The sequence below is a fragment of the Salvia splendens genome, chromosome 3 (genome assembly GCF_004379255.2).
Source record: "Salvia splendens isolate huo1 chromosome 3, SspV2, whole genome shotgun sequence".
NCBI classification, from domain to species: Eukaryota; Viridiplantae; Streptophyta; class Magnoliopsida; order Lamiales; family Lamiaceae; genus Salvia; species Salvia splendens.
In genome coordinates, this window is record NC_056034.1 from 43125840 (window position 1) to 43149490 (window position 23651).

Consider the following 23651-nt stretch of genomic DNA (forward strand, 5'->3'; position numbering starts at 1 on the left):
ACCAAAATATTGCTTCGGGAAATGGTATTGTTGTTCTCCGGTCAAGAGTTTCTAGTGATATTTTATAATCACTGCCATTAAACATTATGATCATTCTTCTGGTTGTTAAATTGTCTGTGGTAGCGCACGCGAGTTGTTAGTTACCTTATGCCATTTGGTTTCTCTTGACTCGATGGTTGATGCACCAACTGAAGATGATAACTAATTTTGCTTCTCTCAACTTTACTGGTGTGGAAATACTTTGTTCTTAGCTTCCTTTTACACAAAGATGCCTCTTATCATCCTTTGAAGATTATCAAATGAAACATTGTAAAACAATATATCTGTCTGTATAACTTTGATAGGTATGTGCCGTCTCTGTTTATTTGATGTTTTATTATGTTGCCTTACTATCATCATCTTTATCTTCACGGCTGCGGAAACTATGTCTACTATGGTTGTTTTCATATACCCTGGTCACCTTTTAACCTTCAGTTGAACTGAATGCAAACATTAATCCACACACTTTAATGTTAAGGGGTGTTCAATACTAACAAGCAATGTTTTGTGTTTCTAGTTGATTGTTCTTTTTTGTTACTCTTGATTTGGTTGCTCTGATCTTATAAATTCTTGTGAATGCTTGAGACTTCCATTACTTGTGTGCAATCAGGCACGTTGAGATTCGCCTTTCCCATGGTTGCGATTTGCGACTTTCTTCTGGTACTAACCCACTCTTTTAATTTTTGTGGCAGCATATGCAAGATGAAGATGCAGGGAGGCCACCCAGAAAATTCTGGTTCACATGATGCTTTACTAAACCTGGCTGAAATTCCAATTTCCAAGTTTCATTATAATCTATTTCAGTAACATTATCTTTGCTTATTGTGTGTTAGACATGATATTAACTCTGCATCGCATTTGGAAAAATTCATTTGAATTTTGGAAGGCGAAATAATAGAATTTGATCAAACTTTGTTATTTTAGTGGCAATTTCCCCATATTTTAAGTGAATTATAATTTGAATTTAATTTTTAAATGCTAAAAACAGACGTCTTGTTCCAAAGATGAAACAGTTGGTAAGATGGAACTTGGTTGACAGTTTTGAGTTGGGGCTTATATGGGCTGATCTTCCATAAGAACAGGCAGTGGAACCAAAATAATCAGCAACGGAACTCAGTTGCTATCGAACAGAACCAGAAACGGGGCGTGGGTTTGAAGCAATGTCGACTCCACACGCGAACAGGAAGAAACTGATGCCATGTTCGAATGTGAGACGGAACCTAGATGGCGACTTCTCACATCCTACTATTACTGGTTTTTAGGATTTTATAAGATAGAATGACACCAATACCAGGATTGAATGCGAGAGTTTGATCGATAAGTCGATAAACAATAATGAAATCGGCTACAATACTAGTGTACATGATTTCTAAATAGGAATTAAAGACAATAAACTCAAGAACAAAAATCATTAATTAAAATAAAAATAACAAGCTCCTACGATTGGAAAGCTGTCCTTTTAGAGAAAAATTGTAATCAAACCTATACTCTCATCTATTGAAAAGATAAACTACCTACCCTATGCATTGAAACAATATAACTATTACAAATATTACACATCTCGGTCCTAATCTTGACAAGTCGCACTCGAACCAAGTTCCTCGCATTTGGCCGAGCCGGACTCCTAGCTGGATCAATTTCGGGCCCTCGATGCCTTTGGTTCTTGGCTTGAGTCAAGATCACATCAGGTAGCTATCTGATTCCAGAAATTGAGAGTATGTTATAAATCTAACTTCAGAAAGGCAAACATGTGCAACTTCACTGGTATTGTCAAGTCTCTTCACTAGCAGCAATGTATCAGTAGTTTCAATCACTTCAAAGATATAACGAATTTGCAAACATTATCCCCCGACGAATGCCTTCACTAGCAGCTGCAAATTTTTCCTCTAGACCAGCCTCGCCAACCGCATGAGCAGCACCTTTCAACTGCAAACTCACGAATCACAATTTTCATAAATTAAAACTGATCTCAAGTGCTACGGGCAGAAAATAAACAATATATATGTTCCCTATTTGCAATAAATGATAAATAAAAAATACATATTCACAGTACTCCATAGTCTAATTTTCTAGTTGCATACGATGAAAGCAACCTCGTGGAAGGAAGGCGCCAATCAAAATGACGTAAAAAATGACTTTCTATCTAATTATGCTAGAAATGGTAAGAGAATGAAAAACTGAAACACAATTCTCAAAAGAGCTTTGCTAATACTATTGGAAAGGACAAATGGAAAATGATAAAACTATTACCTGATTCAAAAATTCATCAAGCCTTCTAGCCAACCTTATGATGCTACCTTCGAAAATATCAGTCATTTGAATTACATCTGCAAAAGATGCTCCCTGAAAAAAATGGAGGGATCAATTTAAAAAAAGATCAACAACAACAATAAAACTTCAAATGCATAAAAACAATTTAACTGACTTCAATATCGTATGTTAAAAGAGAAGTCGTAAAGGGTAAAAGTACCCACTTCTCATATGTAAAATGCATTCTACTTTTATAAAAACAAGGTACCACATTTAAGTAGTCGGACAAAAACCCTTCAATGTGTGACATGTTATGAAATCAGTGATTTGGGGCTCTTTTAGACAATTTGGGTAGACTCTACATATATACAAGTGGGTATTTTTAACATGTTCCTTAATAGTTTGTAAGGAAAATTTCCAACAGAATATTCAAATTGCAAATTTACAACAATAAGGTGATAATGATTCAACATATGCGCTAGCAGCCATATAGACAGAAGTTAATGAAAATTCTTGTTAAGTATATCAATTAAGTAAAATGTCATGCATCCTTGGTAAAATATAAAGACAGGCTATATTCCACAGGATAGTTAACAAGGTGCGGCTTTCAACATCACTAACAGTTTTACATGCCATGTAGGAGATAGTGTAGCACTATACCGACCTTTGACCAACAATAAATCACATCCATCAAGAAGGGTCTAATCGATGCTTCAACGTATTCATCAACATTTATTTCAAGTTTACACTCGCGTTGTATCTGCAAAACACATTATATTAAATATGTCATTAAATATACTCCCTCCGTCCCAGAAAATTTGTCACATTTCATTTTCAAGTCTCTCTTACTTTACTCTTTCTGCACTTTAACTATTTATTATCATTTTTTCAAAACGAGTGCAGAAAATGAAATGTGACAAATTTTCTGGGACGGAGGGAGTAATTCACTATATATATGTATATATTTGCAGGGGAACTAACTTTCCAAGGAAAATAATTAGGAAAAATAGTTGGTGAATCGAATTTAAAGACACCTCAGCTATCCTTCTGGCACTATCTTGAAGTTGTTGCAAAGGTTTAGCAAGTTCAGCTCTTAAATGTATCTGTTCACTTGACTTGTCCCCAGGAATAAAGCAACTGGCCAGAGCTGCAACTTGATGATGATCTAGATCATTGAAGGTACCTGTCCAGAGATACACAGAACCCCAAATAAGCACACAAGTTCAAATGCATTAAAGAAGGTGCCCTGGAAAGGATAAACTAACTTGAGCTATTACAATCCATTATTGAAGAATTGAAACTATTATCGAACTGTAAATTCTTTTACTGTGTCAGCAAGCATATGAAAGCTAAAGAAAACTATGCAACTTATCGATGTACACCAACAAAAGTCAGAGAAATGATAGTTGCTGCTCAAACTAGCTGCTACAAGATGGTGTACAAAAGTCAGAGAAATGATAGTTGCTGCTCAAACTAGCTGCTACAAGAAGCATACTTGTATTTGAGATATCTATCACTTCTAGGGAGCTCACCATTGAACATCAATTCTGTGACAAGGAGCTCATCTCCAGTGTCTATCCGGCAAGCTGCACGCCCCTTCAACTGAACAACACCGTCACCATCAATATGACCCAGTCTTTTGAGAACCCGCGATCGATTCTTAAGTTCGTCACGAAATTTTTGAAGCTTAAGAAAAGTTCGAGTACGTATTTGGTTAGTACTACAACCCAACAGGGGGCAGAAGAAAAGATTAGGAGAACAGTTCATAAAATTAATCAATAAGCATGATGTATTTGAAACCATGAAGCCAACCTTAAAGGCAAAGACTTCAAATATAGTTACCCAAGGAAGGTAAACAGAAGAAGGGACTCGCGCAATTCATTAGTCAAGATAACATAAAAAGCTGAATGTATATTGTATATACAACTATTGGGTAGTATTGAACAATATTGACTAAGAAGCCAGTGCAGAAATTCTAAGGCAGGATGTAAACATCAAGACAGAAGTACCTGAGAATCACGCATTTTCGACTTCAGCTGTTGAATTTCATGACTGACTTCTGCTTTTCTCTGGAAACTTGAAATCTGATGTACGTCTTGTGACTGGAAGTGACAATATGAATTAGGAAAATATGGGCAAAAGTGCTGATTAGCATGCTCGCAAAAATTCCAGCTAAGCCTAGTGGTACCAGATTAATGAAAAACAAGCAAACTGAACCAAATGTCAGCGAGAGGAAGGCACTTTCACATACCTTGTGCAGGGGATGAATGAACAACTTATGCTCAAGCTCATTGATTTGGCTAGCCAACTCAACAAATTCAGGCTCTTCAACTCCCATATCCTGACAAAGTTTAGCAAATGATTCAGAAACAGATGCTCTCTCCAGACTCGGTCCAGCAAAAAATTGTTCCATATAACAGACATATTTTGAGGATATCAGATATATGAACTTGGTTTTAGACCCAGGCATGGATAAGGAACATTGCAAGTCATACTAAGGTGCAAATGCAATTATGAAACATGTTAGGCAATTTATAAGTCTTAACATAAAAGACCAAACCACAACAGGAGTTGCATGATGCACACAGTGAGGCATTCAGTGATGATACAGTTGTAACCAACCAAAAGTGTGGCATTAAATTGACTGATACACCATTACTGTTGCCCCATCACCAGCACACCTTTAGCTCCTGCCTTCTACTCCCTTTGTCCCATTAAAAATGAAACGTTTTCCTTTTTAGATTGTCCCATTAAAAATGAAACGTTTCCTAAAATGGAAACATCTCTATCTCTATTTTTCATCTCTCTTACTTTACTCTCTCTTCATTAACTCACAAAACAACACTATATAAAAACCCGTGCCGATTCCCAAATGTTACATATTTAATGGGACGGAGGGAGTATTTTTCTTGGTATCTCTCCAATTCTGTCTTGATTTCACATAAGTATACATGCAGAATAAAAATCGAATTTTTGGAGTAATTATAAACAACAAATTATGCTAAACATATCGCATCACATGAACCAGGGCACTTAATTGGTGATAGTAGATAGAATCAAAATTCCATAATTTCGCAATAAGACCTAGAAATATTCCAAGCCGAATGTCAGAGCAACAATATGAGACACAGTTTATATAAAAAGGAGGCTCTTTTATGTAGCCACAAACCTACCAAACACAACAATTTCTCAAAGTAGTCATTGCGCAAAATTATAAAAAATAAAGCAGCATCAAACTAACAAAGTAACAATTCACACCTTCACTGGATTGAGCTTTGGAAAGCCTTGTGGATAGCGCTTTTCAAGCTGTTGCACAGCAAGAAGAACAGTATGCCGACTTTCTTTCGGCCGCAAGTCGGAAGGAACCGATATTCTAAGTGTGCTAAGTGCAGAAAGAAGAGGCAACTGAACAGGAACCTGTTGAATAAAATAAGTACAGGAATCACAAGGGTCACGTGCCAGTTGCAGTAAGATAACATTATATATATATGTTCAGTCACGACTCACGACCACCTTCTCTTTAGAAATATCAACTTACCACATGCATTTCACCTTCTTCTCCTGGACGAGGAGGACAAGGTTTTGGTTGAGAACCATTTTCACTTGTGCTGATAGAGCAGTGAAGCAGAACATCCACAATATAGTTGTTACCATGTGAAGAAGCAAGTTCAGCTGGCATAGAACTTGAGACGGCGTGCGGTTTCTTCACCACATTGACAACAACTCCCCAACCCCAATCTGTTCCTCCTTCTCTTACCTTAACCTGCAAAGTTACAGAAGAAGTTCTAAGTGAGAAACAACAGAGCCAAGTAAAAACCATAAGGCTAGACTCAACCAACCCAACAGTTAAGTTGTTCCATAAAGAAACAGCAACTATATATCAGTAGAGAACTGGAAATGAGCCACAAATAAGGTTGGCCAAACATGCATCCTAGGCAATCAAGATGTAAGCAGAAGCAGTCATACTGGGACATACCAGTCTACCAGGTAGAAGGAAAGAGAGAACTCTTTCAGGTTGTGTTATTACTGCCATCATTTTCTTTTCAAGTTGGGCCAACTCAAGCTTAAGCCGGTGATAATCAGCCACCTCAGCCTAGTTGGTGAAATAGGATAACTCTGTTACATACTATGATTTAATCCTTAGAAAGAACTTCCAAGATCCAGGTGAAAGCAAATGCCTACCTCTCCAGAAGCATCAAGCACAGCAGCTTCCTGTTCGAGCTGTGAAACTTTTTTTCCAATGTCAGGTAAAGCCTAAAAAGAAGAAATTTCATAGATTTAGAAATTATGAAGAACCTATGAGAGCATTGGAAAATCAAGTTATAAGTAAAACCTTCTCATGCTGAAATTGATGGAAGGAGTTTCTGATAACATGCTCAGCTGTGAATTGTCCTTCGGCACGGCTCATTAAATTTAGAATTGAGTAATAACTCAACCTGAAAGTACTGACCAAAGGTGCTGGTTTGCCCAAAACCATGTCTTTAAGTGTATTCATCTCCATCTGATGTCAAAGTGGAAGTATGAAAGGGTAATTAAGATAAACTGTTCTTTGTATTAAACACAACAGATTAGAAGAATTATTTGTACAGAAAATCTATTCAATTGCCAATTTTACATAACCAGATTAGAGGCAACGACAATTTGAAGGAAGACCAATAACAATCAAGAAACATAAAAACATAGAGCTAAAACAGTGATCGTTTCTTCACTAAAAGGTGATTTATTTAGGCTTGTGACAATTCACATACCTTTGAACAAAAACTTTATCTTTCCAAGAACACCTATCTCATCTTTTTTTTTCTATTCCAACTCTAGATACATAGAACTTCAGTTACATATATATCTAATATCTATAAATCAAATTTGTGAGTGGCATGCAAACTTTTATCTTTATAAAATGCACATCAGACATTAATATATTCTCAACATATTTTCATGTTTTAATGCAAATACTTTTCATGTTTACAGATATTTTATACTACATATTTGACATATGTACATTTACACAGACATCTATTAAGGATATTTATAAAAAAGCTTTTAGCTAAGACTATTCTGGTTTCATATAATATTTTAAATATATGATCTAAGGAGAAACTTCAAAGTATCATTTGTAGGGGGTAGGAACTCACATAGTCTGGTATCTAAATCATGATTTTTCTACTCCTGTAGAGGAAAAGTTATTTCCCTTGGGTTTGATTGTGGACAAGGAAAGATTGCAATTGTCCAAAATCATGGTTTTCACTAAGAAGTAAGAATGGTCATCTCTTGAGATAAAAAATAAAATTGAACAGTATATTGTTAGAAACTCAGTATAGCTAAATACTTGAGTAATTATTAGGTTTGGAAGCACAACATGACACCTGCTTGTTCATGGCTAGTGAAAGATGCTAAAGAAATTACTCAATTACCTCACTCTTTTTTTCATATAGCATACTTAAGTAATTAGATTTGAGGTCCTTTAGTAATACCTATTAAGGTATATAAATTGATACTACTACAAGCTCATAAATGCTCTCTACAAATCATCCTTTAGTGAGAAAATATTTCCAAAGAGGGAGGGAGATGTTTCCCAAGTCTCGATCAAACCAAGAGAATATCAACCGTACCTTATCGTCGATCATTATAATGCAAATACCACGCTCATCTTTACCACGACGTCCAGCTCTACCACTCATCTACATGCAAATATATGTTAAGAGCCGTGTAAGGTAGCAGATACAATGCACATATTTTTAAATAATAAAAATACTCACCTGGATATATTCACCAGATCCGATATAACGATGACTGTCACCATCCCATTTTTTTACATTTGTAAAAACAACAGTTTTTGCTGGCATGTTCAACCCCATTGCAAACTGGCATATAATGACAAGTAAATAAAATTAACATAATATAGAATAAAGTTATATGACTTTATACTAAAAGATGTGTAAGAATATTTTTATGCAATTAGTTCCAAAAAAATTGATGCCACTGTTGAAAGACATGGTATCACTTTCTATAAATTTTAACTAAAAAGATCGGCCGGAAATGTTAATACCGTTTCTGTGGCAAATAGGGCCTTAACAAGCCCTTCTTGAAAGAGAAGCTCTACAAGTTCTTTAATGATAGGAAGCAAACCAGAATGATGAACAGCAATGCCTCGCTGAAGTAATGGCAACATTAATTCTATGGCAGGCAAATTTCTATCCTCCTCACTCAAGCATAGGATGGCATTTCGAAACACTTCCCCCACAACATCCTTCTCCTCTGGAGTATTGAAATCAAGTTTGGACATGGACATGGCATGTTGCTCACACTCTCTTCTGCTAAAACTAAAAATTATGACTGGTTGGAATTTTCGTTCCATTATCATCTGCAAATCAACAACTTTGTGAGAATACAATAAAATAACAAGAATACAAGAGTAAGAAAAAGCCATAAATCGACAAAAATGGATAATTCTGCATGTCTATACTACATCCTTCCCCTAAAAATAGGGACTTTTGGGACGGCACGAGTTTTAATGGAAATTGGTAAAGTATGAGAGAGAAAGAGAAAAGTAATTGAAGTAGTGTTAGTGGATAGTGGAACCCACCTTATTGGTAGTGTGTAATGTGTGGTGAAAAGGTTTCCAAAAATAGAAAGTGGCCTAATTTTGTGGCCAAACTAAAATGACAAAAGAAGGCTATTTTTGGGGACGGAGGGAGTACAATATTGATACCTAGCTTCTAACTGAGCACAGTATCCTCTGATGCCAACTAACCTTGACAATTTTGTATATGTTGGAACTGCTTGAAGCATTTCCACTTTTAGCGATTCTGCCATTGCCTTTAGAATTCGCACTCTTGCTCCCATCAACTGAATTTTGAGTAGTGAAAGTTTCCTGAAGCTTCAAAAAGTTACCTTCTTTAAACTGCTCATTCTCATCAACTACGAGATATAAACCAGAGCCACCGACAGGAAACACATAGTGTTGTAGAGGTGTCGGCCTAAAATCTGTGTAAACCACGTGACAAGGTTGTTTGTGTATATTACATATCCATTCAGCAAATTCAGTCGCATTTGACATAGTAGCGGAAAGAAAGACCATCTTAATGGCGGGGGGCAAGAAGATAATAGTTTCTTCCCAAACTACACCTCTTTCACGATCCTTCATGTAATGTATCTCATCAAATATAACCCAAGCAACTTCCTTCAATACCTCAGAACCCCTATAAAGCATTGCCCTCAGGATTTCCGTAGTCATCACCAAACAACTTGCATTAGGTGAAAGTGTGACATCACCTGTCATCAATCCAACATCTGAAAACTCTTGACTTAACTCTCTGTACTTCTGATTGCTCAAAGCTTTTAGAGGAGAAGTATATATGACCCGCTGCTTCTCTTTAAAAGCCATGGCTATTGCATATTCTGCAACTGCAGTTTTCCCAGAAGAAGTGTGGGCAGAGACTAAAACAGACTCATTTCTCTCCAAACAAGAAATAGAAACCTCCTGAAAAGGATCAAGCTTAAATGGGTAGGTCTTAGCTCGCTCCCCGTTATAAATGGGATCTGCCAGGGTGCCGTGAGTTGATTCATCCTTGGTTGAAACATATCCGCTGGGCACTGCCACCTCATGCACGCATGTCCTAGATAAGCTACGTCTCTTCGAGACAGATTCTTGCACCTGGCTTTCCTGTTGTTCTTGCGAACCCTCTTCTGGCTGTTTCCTTTTAATGGATGTAGGAGAAACTTCCATCTTCTGCAACTTAAAAGTTTAACTTGCCAAAACAAGATCAACAAATTTTACTTCTCCAAGATTATACTAGTAACGCCACTTATCTGCAACAAACCATCAGAAACAAAGAGGGTTAAACTATCAGAAAAGTATTCCTCTTTTCCTTTTTTTAACTCTACTCTTCCAGACCCATGTTACATGAACTAGCCACTGCAATGTAAGTTAATGCACATAGATAGGATTGGATAACCGAACAGAAACAGCGTACCCACCCGGAAAATTCACTCAATCTCACAAATGATTCGGACTATGATGGGGTACGAACTAAACAAGCCCAACAGCAGTGACGGCCCATCAGCCCAAAGCCCAAGGAAGAGTATGAGTTCGGCATTACCAAAGAGTTCGGAGGAGTTCGGCATTACCAAAGAGTTCGGCCTCAGCCTACAGCTCGGTAAAAGCCAACCAATCAAGCTCTGCTCTCAGGTCGGCATCAAGCTCTACTCTCAGATCGGCAACCAAAGCAGTTCGGTCTCAGTATTCGACCGAACAAGGAGTTAGTGGACCCATGCAGGATTTCCACAACTTCCAACACACCCACTACCACGTGGCGTCAACTCAGGCCACGATCTTAGGCCATGACCTACACGACCTCCACGACCTAGAGTGATGATGTAAGCCACGATCTTAGTTCAATGTATAAATAGAACTTAGATCTGATAGAAAAGGGTGAGAATCTCTCTAGAGAAATAATCATATAGCAAGTCTGTGTTGTAAGCTGTAATTCGCAGATCAAGCAATACAAACCTGCCCCCATTTCTCCCCGTGGACGTAGATTTACCTCAGTAAATCGAACCACGTAAAATTCTCTGTGTCGTAATTTATTTTTACGAGCATTTATCATCATCAAAAATTCGCGGAATCATCACTGGCGCCGTCTGTGGGAAACAGAGAACAAAATTTGTGATAAAGCGAATTTTTGATCCATTTTTTCCACCCAAAAAATGCATACCAGATCGCAGAGTACCCGTATTCCTGCCCGTGAGAACCAGGAGGAAGCCAATCCATCCCATAGGTCGGGAAAACAGCCTAGGGATAAATCCACCACCAGTTCTCATGGTGGAGGAACAAGCCGCTCCAAAAGCCGTCACACCGAGTCTTCCCAGCAGCCCGATTTGAACGAGGCTGTCAAGCTGTTTTTGGCGGAAAAGCAGGAGGAATTCTTAACCTTCCTGCAAAAAAGCCAAAAGCAGCCGGGGACAAAAACGGCGGATTCTCCCTCTCCCTCCATACGAGACAGTCACTACCGCAGTAGTGTCATGTCTTCCAGAAGAAAGAATCCTCGGTACCGGAATCACAGGAGAACTCCATCTCCTCCATACCGAAGAAATGTCGGGTTCGCCATGTACGGAGCATTGAGGACTCCGTTCTCGGACGATATTACCCGAACTCCCCTTCCACAGAACTACCGAACTCCGTCGATAACCTATGACGGACTCGTGGATCCTCATGACTTCCTGAGACGCTATCAGTATAATATGGCGAACCAAGGTCTCAATGAGGTCCATATGTGCAAGCTGTTCCCCGAGCTGCTCATCGGGAACGCCAGAAGGTGGTTCGACAGCCTTCCTCAAGGCAGCATTAGATCCTACCGAGATCTGATGGATGCTTTCCACAGGAGGTTCTTTCAGAAAGCGGAAGCCCGAAATACTTCGGCTCAGCTGCTTTCTATACGTCAAGGTCGCGACGAAAAGATCAGCGACTTCCTGACGAGATTCCATAAGGAATGCCTACAGGTAGATAATCTCAATGATCTACTTGTCATTTCGGCATTCCAAAATGGAATCCTGCCCGGAGCTCTCTACAGAAAGCTCGTGGAGTGCGGTCCGCAAACAGCTCAAGAGATGTGGGACATTGCGGACAAGTTTTCTCGTGCCGATGAGGCAGACCGTCGAAAACGGTCTTTAGACAGCTCATCTAGAGAAGACAAAAAGAAGCCCGGTCATAGCGATCAGAGGCATCCTCGCCGAACACCTTCTCCACTAAAGGAGAGATAGCGGTCATCCGAGGTGATCGAAAAAGAGCAAGTGTGTTCGCAGATTGCGCTTAAAAGTGCCGAGCAATCAGTTCGGCACCATCAAGCATCGCAATCACAGCAGCCGGAATCAGAGGCCGGCGAAATGACCGAAGTCACACCGGAGCCGAACTCGATGGTGTACGGCACTGAAGCCGTGATTCCGGTTGAGATCGGCATATCCAGTCCCCGAACTCAATTTCTCCTCAGAAATGAATGGTGACGGACTAAGAGCCGAACTACATCTGGCCGAAGAAAGAAGAGAATTGGCCTGCATAAAAGCAGCCAAGTACAAGGAGCAAGTAGCCCGGTATTATAACCAAAGGGTGAAAAAGCTGCAATTTCAAGTGGGAGATCTCATCTTGAGAAACAACGAAGTAAGCCGAGCAGAAAAGCTGGGCGAACTCGAACCCACATGGGAAGTTCCATATCGGGTGTCAGAAGTCCTCGGCAAAGGGTCTTACAAATTGACTCACGTGTCAAGAGCACAAGTACCCCGAACATGGTACGTTTCCAACCTCAAAAAGTTCCATTTGTAAGAGACAGTCCGGTCAATGTGCTTTCTTTGGTTTGCTTGGTTTTTGTTCGTCTCTATGTGCTTTTTATTTGTCTATATGCCTTGTCTATGTGCGTGTCGTCTCTTACAAATGTTACTGAGGTATCTTGTTCTTCGAAGGCTGATCCCCTTCTTAGAACATATACAAGCTAAACGATTGTGAGTCAAAGCTTCTACAGAAGATACAAGACCACAATTCAGCTTAAACAAGCGGTTCGTCCGAAACGAGCTGCAACAAGCCCACGATTGTGTGTCAAAGCTTCTAAAGAGGATACAAGACCACAATTCAGCTTAAACAAGCAGTTCGTCCGAAACGAGCTGCAACAAGCCAACGATTGTGCGTCAAAGCTTCTAAAGAGGATACAAGACCACAATTCAGCTTAAACAAGCAGTTCGTCTGAAACGAGCTGCAACAAGCCCACGATTGTGTGTCAAAGCTTCTAAAGAGGATACAAGACCACAATTCTGCTTAAGAATCAAGCACTTCGTCTGAAACGAACTGCAACAAAAGTCCGATTCTCGCGATAAAACTTGCCTGAATTAGGACAAGGGAAAGTCCAATCCACGCGATAAAACTCGCCGAATTAGGACGACCAAGTTCGGTCAAAGCAGTTTACCTCATAAGACCGAGGACGACCATGTCTAGTCAAAGAGGTTTACTGCATAAGACCACTTCGGTTAACTGGGAAAGTCCGATCCACGCGATAAAACTCGCCGAATTAGGACAAGGGAAAGTTCGATCCCGGCGACAAAAATCGCCAAATTAGAACACAGACCAAAGACGAGTCCGGTCAAAGATGTTTATTTCATCAGACCAAAGACGAGTCCGGTCAAAGATGTTTATTTCATCAGACCAAAGACGAGTCCGGTCAAAGATGTTTATTTCATCAGACCAAAGACGAGTCCGGTCAAAGATGTTTATTTCATCAGACCAAAGACGAGTCCGGTCAAAGATGTTTATTTCATCAGACCAAAGACAAGTCCGGTCAAAGAAGTTTACTTCATAAGACCGAGGACAAGTACGATGAAATTTTTTCGCTAAGCTGTAAATACACAGTGTTAGAAGCGAAAACAAAAACAAAATTTCATTTTCAAATCTTGTTCGGCACACAACTCCGCTACCCTACAAAATGGCGTTACGCTATTACAAAGGACTATTCTACTGTCCAGGGTTGCTGAAGTTAAGCCACCTATCTGCAAAATCCTCTGGAAGCCGATTTCGGTTGTTCCGAGCAGATGAAGAATAAGCAGGTCGACGAGATGCTATCCTCGACCCAACGCCTCTTCCCCGAGCTCGAGAAGTCCTAACACCTCGGCGATGAAGAGTCTCTGCAATAAGCATCTGCTGATCTTGCTCGCTCATAGTCACAACTCCTCGGCGAATTTCAGTCCGTCCCTGTCTTGACGATTCCGGTTGCTCCTGAGCCCGTTCTCGTCTTGACGTTTCCGGCTGTTCCGGAGTTCGTTGTTGGCTGGGAGTAGGATTTTGAACAAGGGAACCAGAGGTTTGATCTGGAGTGCGAGCATCTGTTGGCGCGATATGCCGAAGGAATCTTTCTATGGAGGGGCGCCGAGAAAGAACAATGTTGTACCGAGAAGCCCAGCGCCGCAATGATGTCACGACTTGTTGGCAAGCCGAGCTCTCCAGCGCATTGTTCCTCCGGAGTACATTATATTCCTCCCACAGTTCGTCAACTCGACTCTGAGCATCTGATATGGTCATTCCCCCGCGCACACGGATGTAATCCTCGTACGCAGTCCTCTCAGCAATGGTCGTATTCAGCTCGGCCTCCAGATCATTCTTATCGGACTCTAAGTCCTTATTATCGGCCTCCAGCTTCACTAAACGAGCCAGAAGCTCGTCATTCTTCGTCTGATCGGCTATAGCTCTTTTCTCAGCTTCGTCTAAAGCCGAAGAGTACAGCCGTTTCCAGTGAAGTATCTCCAGCTCCTTGAGAGTTAAGAATACAAAGCAGCTACGTCAGTTCGGCATTTCAGCTTACCGAGCAGGTAGTAAACCACAACAGGAGTAAGAGAGTACGAAAGGCTAAACGAAGACACAAGAGCAGAAAGAAGAATTTTTTCATTCATAAGAAAAAAAAATTTTCTATACAAGGAGGGCTTCAAGGCCATTTTACATAAAGGAAGAAACTAAACTAAGAGAAGGGAGACGAAATCATACTTCGCTAGCTTCGTCTCCGCCTTCTCGGTGAGGTTCAGCTTCCTTCTCCTTATCTGCTTCAGCTTCAGCCTCTGCCTCCTTGCTCTCCCCAGCCTGCTCGGCGCCACCGTAGCCGATCTGCTGCGCCTCCTGATCGGCTTCCTTCTCCGGATGCCCGGCTCGCTCGACTTCGGCCTCCCGCTCCAGCGGCTCGGCCTCACCCTCTCCGTTGTAAGTCGAAGCGGGTGAAACGGGTCCCACGGAGGCAAAGATAGCCTCCAGGTTCTCGTCCCGATCAGCTCGACAACTCCGGACTCGGTCTGCAGAAAGCAGGACCGAAGATGAAGCGAGCTCCTCAAGGAGCGGCAGATTCTGAAGCCGAGCTGCTATCTCTCGGCTGTACAGAGGCAGTACGACATCGGCCCCCTGCTCGCCCTTATCGGCAATTAGCCTTACCAGACTACCGACAAAAGCCGAGAACTGGCTACTCAAAAAGAGTTTCTCCGTGTAAACACGGAGAGCCTCCCCCTGGGCAACCACGGCGGCAGCATCACTCCGTTTCGTCTGCTCTCGCTGGATGACGAGCTGGTTTTTGGCAAACTGAGCTTCATCCTGGGCCGAAATCCTAGCAGCTCTGGCTTTCTCAAAGTTTGCCTCGGCCTGCTCGGCCCGGTGACAAGCAGCCGCCAATTTCCTCTGCATCTCAGCATAGTCGTTGGACGCTTTGGAGAGTTCGACGGCGACGAGCTTGGAGAGCATATCGTTCCTCTGAAAATGGACAAGGAAAAAAGTCAACAGAGGGCACCAAAAATACAGGACAGAAGCCAAGCCAAAGAATCAAGAAGACAATTCACCTCGGCGAAGTCCGTGGGCCATAAAAATGGCTCACAGATATGCTCCGAAGGAGGCGCCAAGACCACATCTTTCTCTGGCGCTCTCGGGGGCTTCTGGGTCCTCCCCTTCCTACTTGCCGAAGTCGACTCCGGCTTCTTTGGACCCGAAGAGGTCTTTTGCCTCTTCGGATTCTTCTCGGCATCAGGCGCCGAGCTGGTAGCCTTCTCTTTCTCCGGCTCCTCAAGCTCGGAGGACTTTCGGATAGCCTTATTCAGCATGAACACTGCCAAAAAGCAAGAAAACAAGGTTAGTTTTCTTCGTTAAAGCAGTAGAGCATAAAGATAAAGAGAAATCCTCACCCTCGGCCTCTTCGTCCGAAGACGAGATATTGAACACGAGGTCGCCCTTGACGAGCTCAGTTTCCGAATACTGTTTCCTAATCATAGGAATCTTATTGAGCTCGCCCTCGAGCTCGGCCAACGGTTCTAACCGAGGATGGGGAATCACGGACTTCGGCCTTCTCCAAGGAAAGCCCGGAGCCGAAGTCCTATTATAAAAAAAGAAACGGTTTTGCCATTTCGGCCACTTGGTTCGGCAGAAGGCCCTAAAAGGCTGTAAGGGGATCAAGTAGAACCAAGATCCCTTCCTTTTAAACTGGAAAAAATTAAGGATTGCCCTCAGAGACAGATCCTTATCTAGCCTACGCAGTTCGGCAGCAAAAGCCGATAAGTGCCTCCAAGAGTTCGGAGTCACCTGACCTAAAGGGAGTTGAAAAAAATCAAGAAGCTCTACAAAAGGTGGGGGAAGAGGAAAACGAAGCCCGCATTCTAAGCAGGCTTCGTAAACGGTGGCATAACCCTCCGGCGGGTCGTTAGCCCTATGATCATCGTCGGGAACCACCGCCTTCCCCCCAGGTAAAAAATATTTCTCGTGAAGGGATATCACAGTATCCTTACTCAAGATACTGTGAAAATACTCTACGGTCTTCTCCCCGGATTCTTTCCGGCTAGAAGACCCCTTATCCCCTTTCCTACCGCTACCCGACACCGAAGAAGAAGAAGAAGACATTTTTCTTACTTTTTGAAAGTGAAGAAAGTCTGAAGAAGCTCTTGAAAGCGGAAGAAAATTTCTCGAGAAAGAGAGAGTATAGAAGACGCAACAGCAAAGGTGTTCAAATGAGGAAGAAAGAGCATATTTATCAGATTCGGCGAAGATTTCAAAATCGTCGCACCGTTTCGAATCCCACCTTTTCAGGATTCAACGGCCGGATTTTACTGTCGCATTTAATGCAGTCACATGCAAGGCACGTCCCCTGACGTCAGCCTCCCCCGTACCTTTATCCAGAATGCCGAAGTGACTCGCTTCGCCGAAGTGATTCACTTCGTCTTTCGGGGGGGGGTAGTGATGGGGTACGAACTAAACAAGCCCAACAGCAGTGACGGCCCATCAGCCCAAAGCCCAAGGAAGAGTATGAGTTCGGCATTACCAAAGAGTTCGGAGGAGTTCGGCATTACCAAAGAGTTCGGCCTCAGCCTACAGCTCGGTAAAAGCCAACCAATCAAGCTCTGCTCTCAGGTCGGCATCAAGCTCTACTCTCAGATCGGCAACCAAAGCAGTTCGGTCTCAGTATTCGACCGAACAAGGAGTTAGTGGACCCATGCAGGATTTCCACAACTTCCAACACACCCACTACCACGTGGCGTCAACTCAGGCCACGATCTTAGGCCATGACCTACACGACCTCCACGACCTAGAGTGATGATGTAAGCCACGATCTTAGTTCAATGTATAAATAGAACTTAGATCTGATAGAAAAGGGTGAGAATCTCTCTAGAGAAATAATCATATAGCAAGTCTGTGTTGTAAGCTGTAATTCGCAGATCAAGCAATACAAACCTGCCCCCATTTCTCCCCGTGGACGTAGATTTACCTCAGTAAATCGAACCACGTAAAATTCTCTGTGTCGTAATTTATTTTTACGAGCATTTATCATCATCAAAAATTCGCGGAATCATCAGACTACATAATTAAAGCAGAAATGGTATAGCGACCTACATCGACCATTTAAACCAACCACAGAATTCAGAATATCTCACAATCCCAAAATGCAGAGTGTCAAATTCCATAAGAAGTAGTAATATCCACGTTTTCATATATCAGAGCAAATAGAGAATGCGTGCGCACACACCAAATTGAGCTCGGTGCAGAAAAAGCAGAAGCCTAGATTGACCAAAGCAAACAAATTTCTGGTTTCTAACACGGGATTACATGCATGTAACTAAAGATAAAAGTTCTAACCAAGTCGATTGACTGCTCAGTAGCAGGAGGAGGAGTTGGTTGGTATGTGAATGCTTAAACCCTAATTTTGCATCAATTTTGCCCCAATTTGTAATCTGCAATTAACAAAAATACAATCGAACTACAATTCCAAAAAATACGGTTGTTAGCATGCCTTGAATTTGTATAGTTTTCCGCTAGCTGTGAACGGGGTCTTGGTGCTATGCTATGTTTCTATTTTAGCTTTATATTAGGTTTAGCCCGTCGTCTGTGTGCATATTTATATAAGTAGACACAAAACTCCGTAATCTAAAAATAATCTAAATAACATCCGCTTTTCGTTTCCGCCCGTGGACGTAGCCAACGCGACGTTGGTGAACTACGTATATTTTGTGTCTCTTTACGTTTCTGTTTAGCTAACTTTTTATATGCTAGTTTTATTTTCACTTATTTGTAAGTATTTTTTAAAAAATTACAATTTTGTAGTAGTACTTTTTATCAAAAATTTATTGCACTAAATTAGAATACACTAATTATTCTTTTACAATTTTATTTTCTTTTTTATTAGATGATTATTAGTTTTATAAATTTAAAAGTAGCGTTTATCATTTTTAAATTTCAATTATTTAAATTGAAATTTGAATTGTCCTGCATTAGATAAAAAAATATCTTCTCTCAAAAAATATCTTGGTGGACTATTTATCGATACATTATCAACGCTTATTTATTCTGCCGCGTGCTTCATTAAATGAGATATGAGCTATTTATAGACAAATATAATCAGTACAGTATTTAATTATTTCAGTCTGAGAATGTAGAATTTATCTCAGAGACGTAATCTTATGGCTAATTCATTTCTCTTTCTTTGCTACTCCTATTTCTTTCGTTTTATGATTCATGTCAAAAAAGTGATTAAAAATAGAATTTTCAAAGAAGCAGTTGTGAAATGTCTCGCTGAATTCATGAGCGTGAACTCAAAACCTCGAAGGCCAATGTTTTTTTGATTAATGCAAAGAAGTATAAGGGCAAGTGGATAGTAGATACATATAATTATTCAAACTTTTTCTATTTGCCTTCTCAAATACATTTCTCAACATAGGGACTCTGGTCGTACGACTCTACCCCGCTGTTCCGTCCTTAGAGTTTACGAACCAAAATTTCGAAGAACCCTAGCCCCCCTCCCCAACCCCACTCTCTCCCACACAAACGATCTCCGAGGAGCTTTTATTCTTATACACTCGGTATATACTCTATATATATATATACGGTCAAGCATCTCGACAACTCAGGCTGCAGCTACAGAGAATGGTGAAACCGAGTGCTTCATACGGCTCCTCGCCTCTGAATGGCACTTCTCCTTCTGTTCGTCCATGGAGATTTGCTTGCAGCGACACTCTGCGCTGCAGAATGCCTTATCTCCTCTGCAGAATCATCACAAGAAGATGCAATCAACATTCAGAAACAAGAGATTGTGACATTTTTCCATCATGATCAAATGCATGCCCATTTTCGTATGTAGTTTTCCAGTAATCAATTATTCAAAGCCATGAATGATGAGTTGTTAGACATAAACATCACAATTTAAGCCTCAAAGTAATGCAGAATTCATCATATGAGTTGGCCCACAAAACTCTCTCTCTTCTTGTTTTTCTTGCGGTAATTAGAGATATTCCCACTCAAACAAATCCCAGAATTCGAAATTACCATGATGATGCAGCTTATAGTGGAAGACTAATGTGGCTGACGAAACACAAGCTAAAAGGTCTAGATTAGCATCTCCATCTAAGTGGGATGAGTCTAATTTGTAATGATATAGATAGATTTCGTGAATAGAAAAAGCAAATAGTAGAATCTTGAATTCCTGATGCAGTGATAATGGCCACAAGAAATACATCTTAGTTATCAGAGTAAGCTCATGGTCTTAAAAGCGTATGTGCAAGTTATACAAACAGAGTTTCCATCTTTTTACGAAGACGTATTTGAGTATTTCTTGTAGAGCAGAGTACATTGCTAGAGTTAACAACTAATGTATTTACTTACAGAATCAAGCAAGCATATTTTGCACTACAAGCAAACTGTTAGTATTAATATATAAGGAATTAGGATTACAACTGAACAAACCATATATACTTTAAAGGAAAACTAATACTTTGCTGCAATTCGACCCTTCCAGTCTCTCTACTCCATCTTCAGAGCAAGTTGCATAAATATATATGAGAGATTATAAACTAATTTCTCATTACTACATAAGAAATGTGACAGTGCATAATTTTCTACAAAAAAGCTAATAATTTGTTTCTTGCCAAATGTTGTTCCAAAACTTACTTGAGAAGCTTTGGGAACACCGTAAAGCTTTTAAACTACTCAGTTTTTTATGACAGCATACTAATAACTGATGCGCTAAAGCAGTGACTTCTTCGCTAATTTCTCTAAAAGGGGTGCTACAAGTGACTCAAGCCACTTGCTTATGATGGGTAACCAAACTCCTCTAACTGCTTGTTTTGTGAAATCACCATCATCAAGCACACATGCTTTTTAGTGTCCTTGTTCAATAATCTTCACCATCAACAAACTAGAAAATATCGAATTTAACTTTTTAACAGCTGATTCTCATATCTGAGTACCACTGCTGTTCTAATCAATATTAAAAGTGAAAACACAACAGCCACAGAAGTAGTAGTGCTTTATTAACTATACCCTTTCCACTGAAATACATGTTGTATAAAGTGTTTTATGAGAATCCTCAATATAAAGCTGGTGAGATTGCATTCTGATCCATTCATCTTTTGGGGAACCAATTAGGGGCCCCCCTCCCTCTCTCTCTCTCTCAGTATAAAGCTAGTGAGATTGCATTATGATACATTCATCTTTAGGGGAACCAATTAGGCTCTCTCTCTCTCTCTAAAAGCAATTCCAGTTCCAAATGCAAAGATAAATCGAATCGAAATCATCAAAAACAAACAAGATACTTTTCCAAAAAGGATACCTAAAACACGGAGTAAGCATGAAGCACAACCTAACTCACCATCGCCAACAGTTCAAAAATTATCCACAAAAGCAAGACATGATCTAACAATAAAAAAGTAAGAAATAATCCAATAAATCCACAAATTCACCTGAAATTTAATAGTAATCGAAATTTACCTGTACATGAAAACATCCAATCCATGGAGCTTCTTCTCGCACATGCCGCAGGAATTCAGAAAATCGGCATAGACTTCAGCACCGCCACTCTCCGCCGCAAAACCGCCAGCAACAACACCATCATTAATATCCCCCTCGAAATACTCCCTCTTCTTCACGAGATTCTCCCCCACGTGAGAAATCACACACGTGTACTCCTCACACTCCTCCACCCCGATCCTCTTACGACTACCGTTGATCACGTGGATGGAATTGGACGCCGATTTCGGCGAAATCGCCAGCGCGGCACCATTATTGAGAAACAGATCGTGCTGCTGCCCGCGATCGCCTCTCATGGCGGCGAGAATGCCGAGCCCGACGACGCCGTTCGGATTCTCGAAATGCGCCGGGAGGAAGCGGGCGTTTGCTCGCTTCCTGGAGTCGGAGAGCGCGAGAAAGGAGAGGTTTATCGACAGCCTCTTCTTCTTCCCCTTCGCTTCCGCCATTTCTGCACACGAAACTGCGGCGGTTTGTGGCTTCAATTGGATTGTTTTGGGGAAGTTTGGCTGAGATCAGGTGGCGACTACATTCGATTTTGGATTGGGAGAGTGTGATTCTAGAGAGAGAAAGTGGGGAAGGGGGGTTTAAACCCAGCAGAGGAACTGAGCTGAGGGTTCTTCTTCTTCTTCTTTTTTCTCTGCGATTTATTTGATGATTATATAAAGGGGGGAGAGGATTATTAAAAGAGATGCTTAAGATATTTATATTTATTATAGTGGCTTTGAATAAATTAAATTGTAACGTCTAAGTTTTATTTTGGTCACGGGCATAGCTGTCTCCGCAACCACAATATATATGTGCACAAAACAAACAATTCCATCGTAATCTAATTAGAACTCATTTTTAAATTAAAGTCCAAATAGTCCTAATATTTTTGTGTGCACAAAACAAACAATTCCATCATAATCTAATTAGAACTCGTTGTATTAAATTAAAATCCTAATATTTGTATCCCAACCTAACTATAATAATAAATCAGACTTTAACTTTTTTAAAGGATCATAATATGTGCTCCCCACTTAAATCGAGCAAGTTCTGTCTCGCTAGCATGTCAGAAATGCACATGAAATAAAATGTTACGCTATTTCATCTATAAACTTCGTTATTTCAATTAACAAAAATAAATGAATCCAAACATTCAAAAGAGAGGTAATAGTCATCATGAATTTAGGCCACTGTTATGATTTTTTCCATAAACTTTGAAATCGATTGCTAAATCATAAGTTCTAATGGTTTTTGTCGAATTTCCAATTGATCTTACTTGCATTTTCAAGCGAAATTTAGCAAATGCAACACGCCCATAAATCTACGGGAATACGAAAGAATTTAATGGACTCAAATAGTATCATTTTGGTCCAACTAATCAATTTTAATTTTTTATAATAATATCTAATTTTTACCTCACCCATCACAGTTATTTCGTGCGAGCTACTTGAGCTCGTCTCCTCTTATCACTCCGCCACTGTCTAACTAGAAAACTTTTCAGTACGATCGCTTGAGCTCCTCTACCTCGGTACAAGAAAATCGAATCAGATATTATGGAGAGGTTGTGGTCAGCGAAGATTCTACTATGGGGTAGATGCGAGGCGGAAAAGTTAATTAAACTTGAAAACTTATTTGAATCGATCAGATTCACATACATGTAATAATAAATTTAAAGGTCGCGTATGATTAAATATGTCACAATAATATCCCCTTAAATCTATGCTAGGATTAAAACGACACGCGATACTTAATCTATTGTCCGGAAACATGTGGTGGGAAATTGACATAATCTATGGAAGTTTATAATTTTAGCAACCAATTTTAAAGTTTACTATACAAATCGAAAAATATCTCAAGTTCATAATACTAGTTGTTATCACCCTTTCAAAAAAAATACTCCACATTAGTTAAGTATGAATTAAATATTCATTTATCTCTCGATAACATGGTGTATAATCTCAATCTAGGGATATAGTTATTAGGGGTGGGTAGGTACGGTATACCTTACCGAAACCACCATACCGTATACCTTACCGTAAATTTGGTATGCAAAAAAATCATATCTTTATCTTACCAAAATTTTTGATATACCTTATTTTCAATATGAAAAATTTTCATACCGATATCGTACCTCATTTTCGGTATGCCGTACCAAAGTTCGGTATACCATACTTTTGCGGTATACCTTACTTTCAATATCAATGAAAATTGAATATTTGAGTTTTTAGAATACTATTTATATTTTATAGTAATTTAAATAATATACAGGGTATTAAATACTAGTATATTTTATTCATATTATATTATATTTCACAATAAATTCTATAATTTTAAAATATATAAAATACTTTATATTATTATATTCATATTTTTCGGTATATACCTTAAATTACGGTATATACCGAATTTCGGTATGCCGCGGTATATAAAAATTCATACCTTTACCTTACTGAAATATTTCGGTAAGGTATCATACCGTACCGAAAATCACGGTATACCAAAAATTCGGTATTTTTAAGTATTTTTTCGGTACGATAAGGCCGGTATTTCGGCATTTTGGTATTTTTCCCCAACCCTATTAGTTATGTAT

At 40.0% G+C, this 23651-nt stretch overlaps 2 protein-coding genes across 3 annotated transcripts; both read right to left on the bottom strand.

The window, feature by feature from the left end:
- Positions 1-1429: 1429 nt before the first annotated feature.
- Positions 1430-18085, bottom strand: LOC121796200 (DExH-box ATP-dependent RNA helicase DExH10-like). 2 transcript variants are annotated; one of them, XM_042194977.1, is made up of 17 exons: positions 17915-18085; positions 9041-10098; positions 8336-8650; positions 8046-8150; positions 7899-7967; positions 6623-6790; positions 6472-6543; positions 6266-6382; positions 5828-6052; positions 5548-5706; positions 4541-4630; positions 4299-4391; positions 3822-3975; positions 3324-3472; positions 2954-3049; positions 2290-2382; positions 1430-1965 (listed from the first exon to the last, which is right to left on the bottom strand). In XM_042194977.1, exons 2-17 carry the CDS (start codon positions 10013-10015, stop codon positions 1855-1857), a joined length of 2991 nt encoding a protein of 996 aa, XP_042050911.1. In that variant the 5' UTR covers positions 10016-10098; positions 17915-18085; the 3' UTR covers positions 1430-1854. The 2 variants fall into 2 exon arrangements, with proteins under 2 accessions (XP_042050911.1, XP_042050912.1); XM_042194978.1 differs by lacking the exon at positions 17915-18085 and adding an exon at positions 10267-10412.
- A 777-nt stretch (positions 18086-18862) lies between these two features.
- LOC121796201 (FCS-Like Zinc finger 14-like) lies at positions 18863-21780 on the bottom strand. The gene is made up of 2 exons (XM_042194979.1): positions 21038-21780; positions 18863-19314 (listed from the first exon to the last, which is right to left on the bottom strand). The coding sequence occupies exons 1-2, from the start codon at positions 21520-21522 to the stop codon at positions 19179-19181; spliced, it is 621 nt and encodes a 206-aa protein (XP_042050913.1). The 5' UTR covers positions 21523-21780; the 3' UTR covers positions 18863-19178.
- Between the last annotated feature and the right edge of the window lie 1871 nt (positions 21781-23651).

Excerpts from the sequence above, each read along its gene's own strand:
- LOC121796200 (XM_042194977.1), bottom strand. The coding sequence starts at position 10,015 with ATGGAAGTTTCTCCTACATCCATTAAAAGGAAACAGCCAGAAGAGGGT. Across the intron at positions 6,544-6,622 it reads ATCAATTTCAGCATGAGAAG|GCTTTACCTGACATTGGAAA; the intron begins GTTTTACTTATA and ends TCTTCTTTTTAG. Across the intron at positions 4,631-5,547 it reads CAAAGCTCAATCCAGTGAAG|GATATGGGAGTTGAAGAGCC; the intron begins GTGTGAATTGTT and ends AAACTTTGTCAG.
- LOC121796201 (XM_042194979.1), bottom strand. The coding sequence starts at position 21,522 with ATGGCGGAAGCGAAGGGGAAGAAGAAGAGGCTGTCGATAAACCTCTCC. Across the intron at positions 19,315-21,037 it reads TTGGATGTTTTCATGTACAG|AGGAGATAAGGCATTCTGCA; the intron begins GTAAATTTCGAT and ends ATGATTCTGCAG.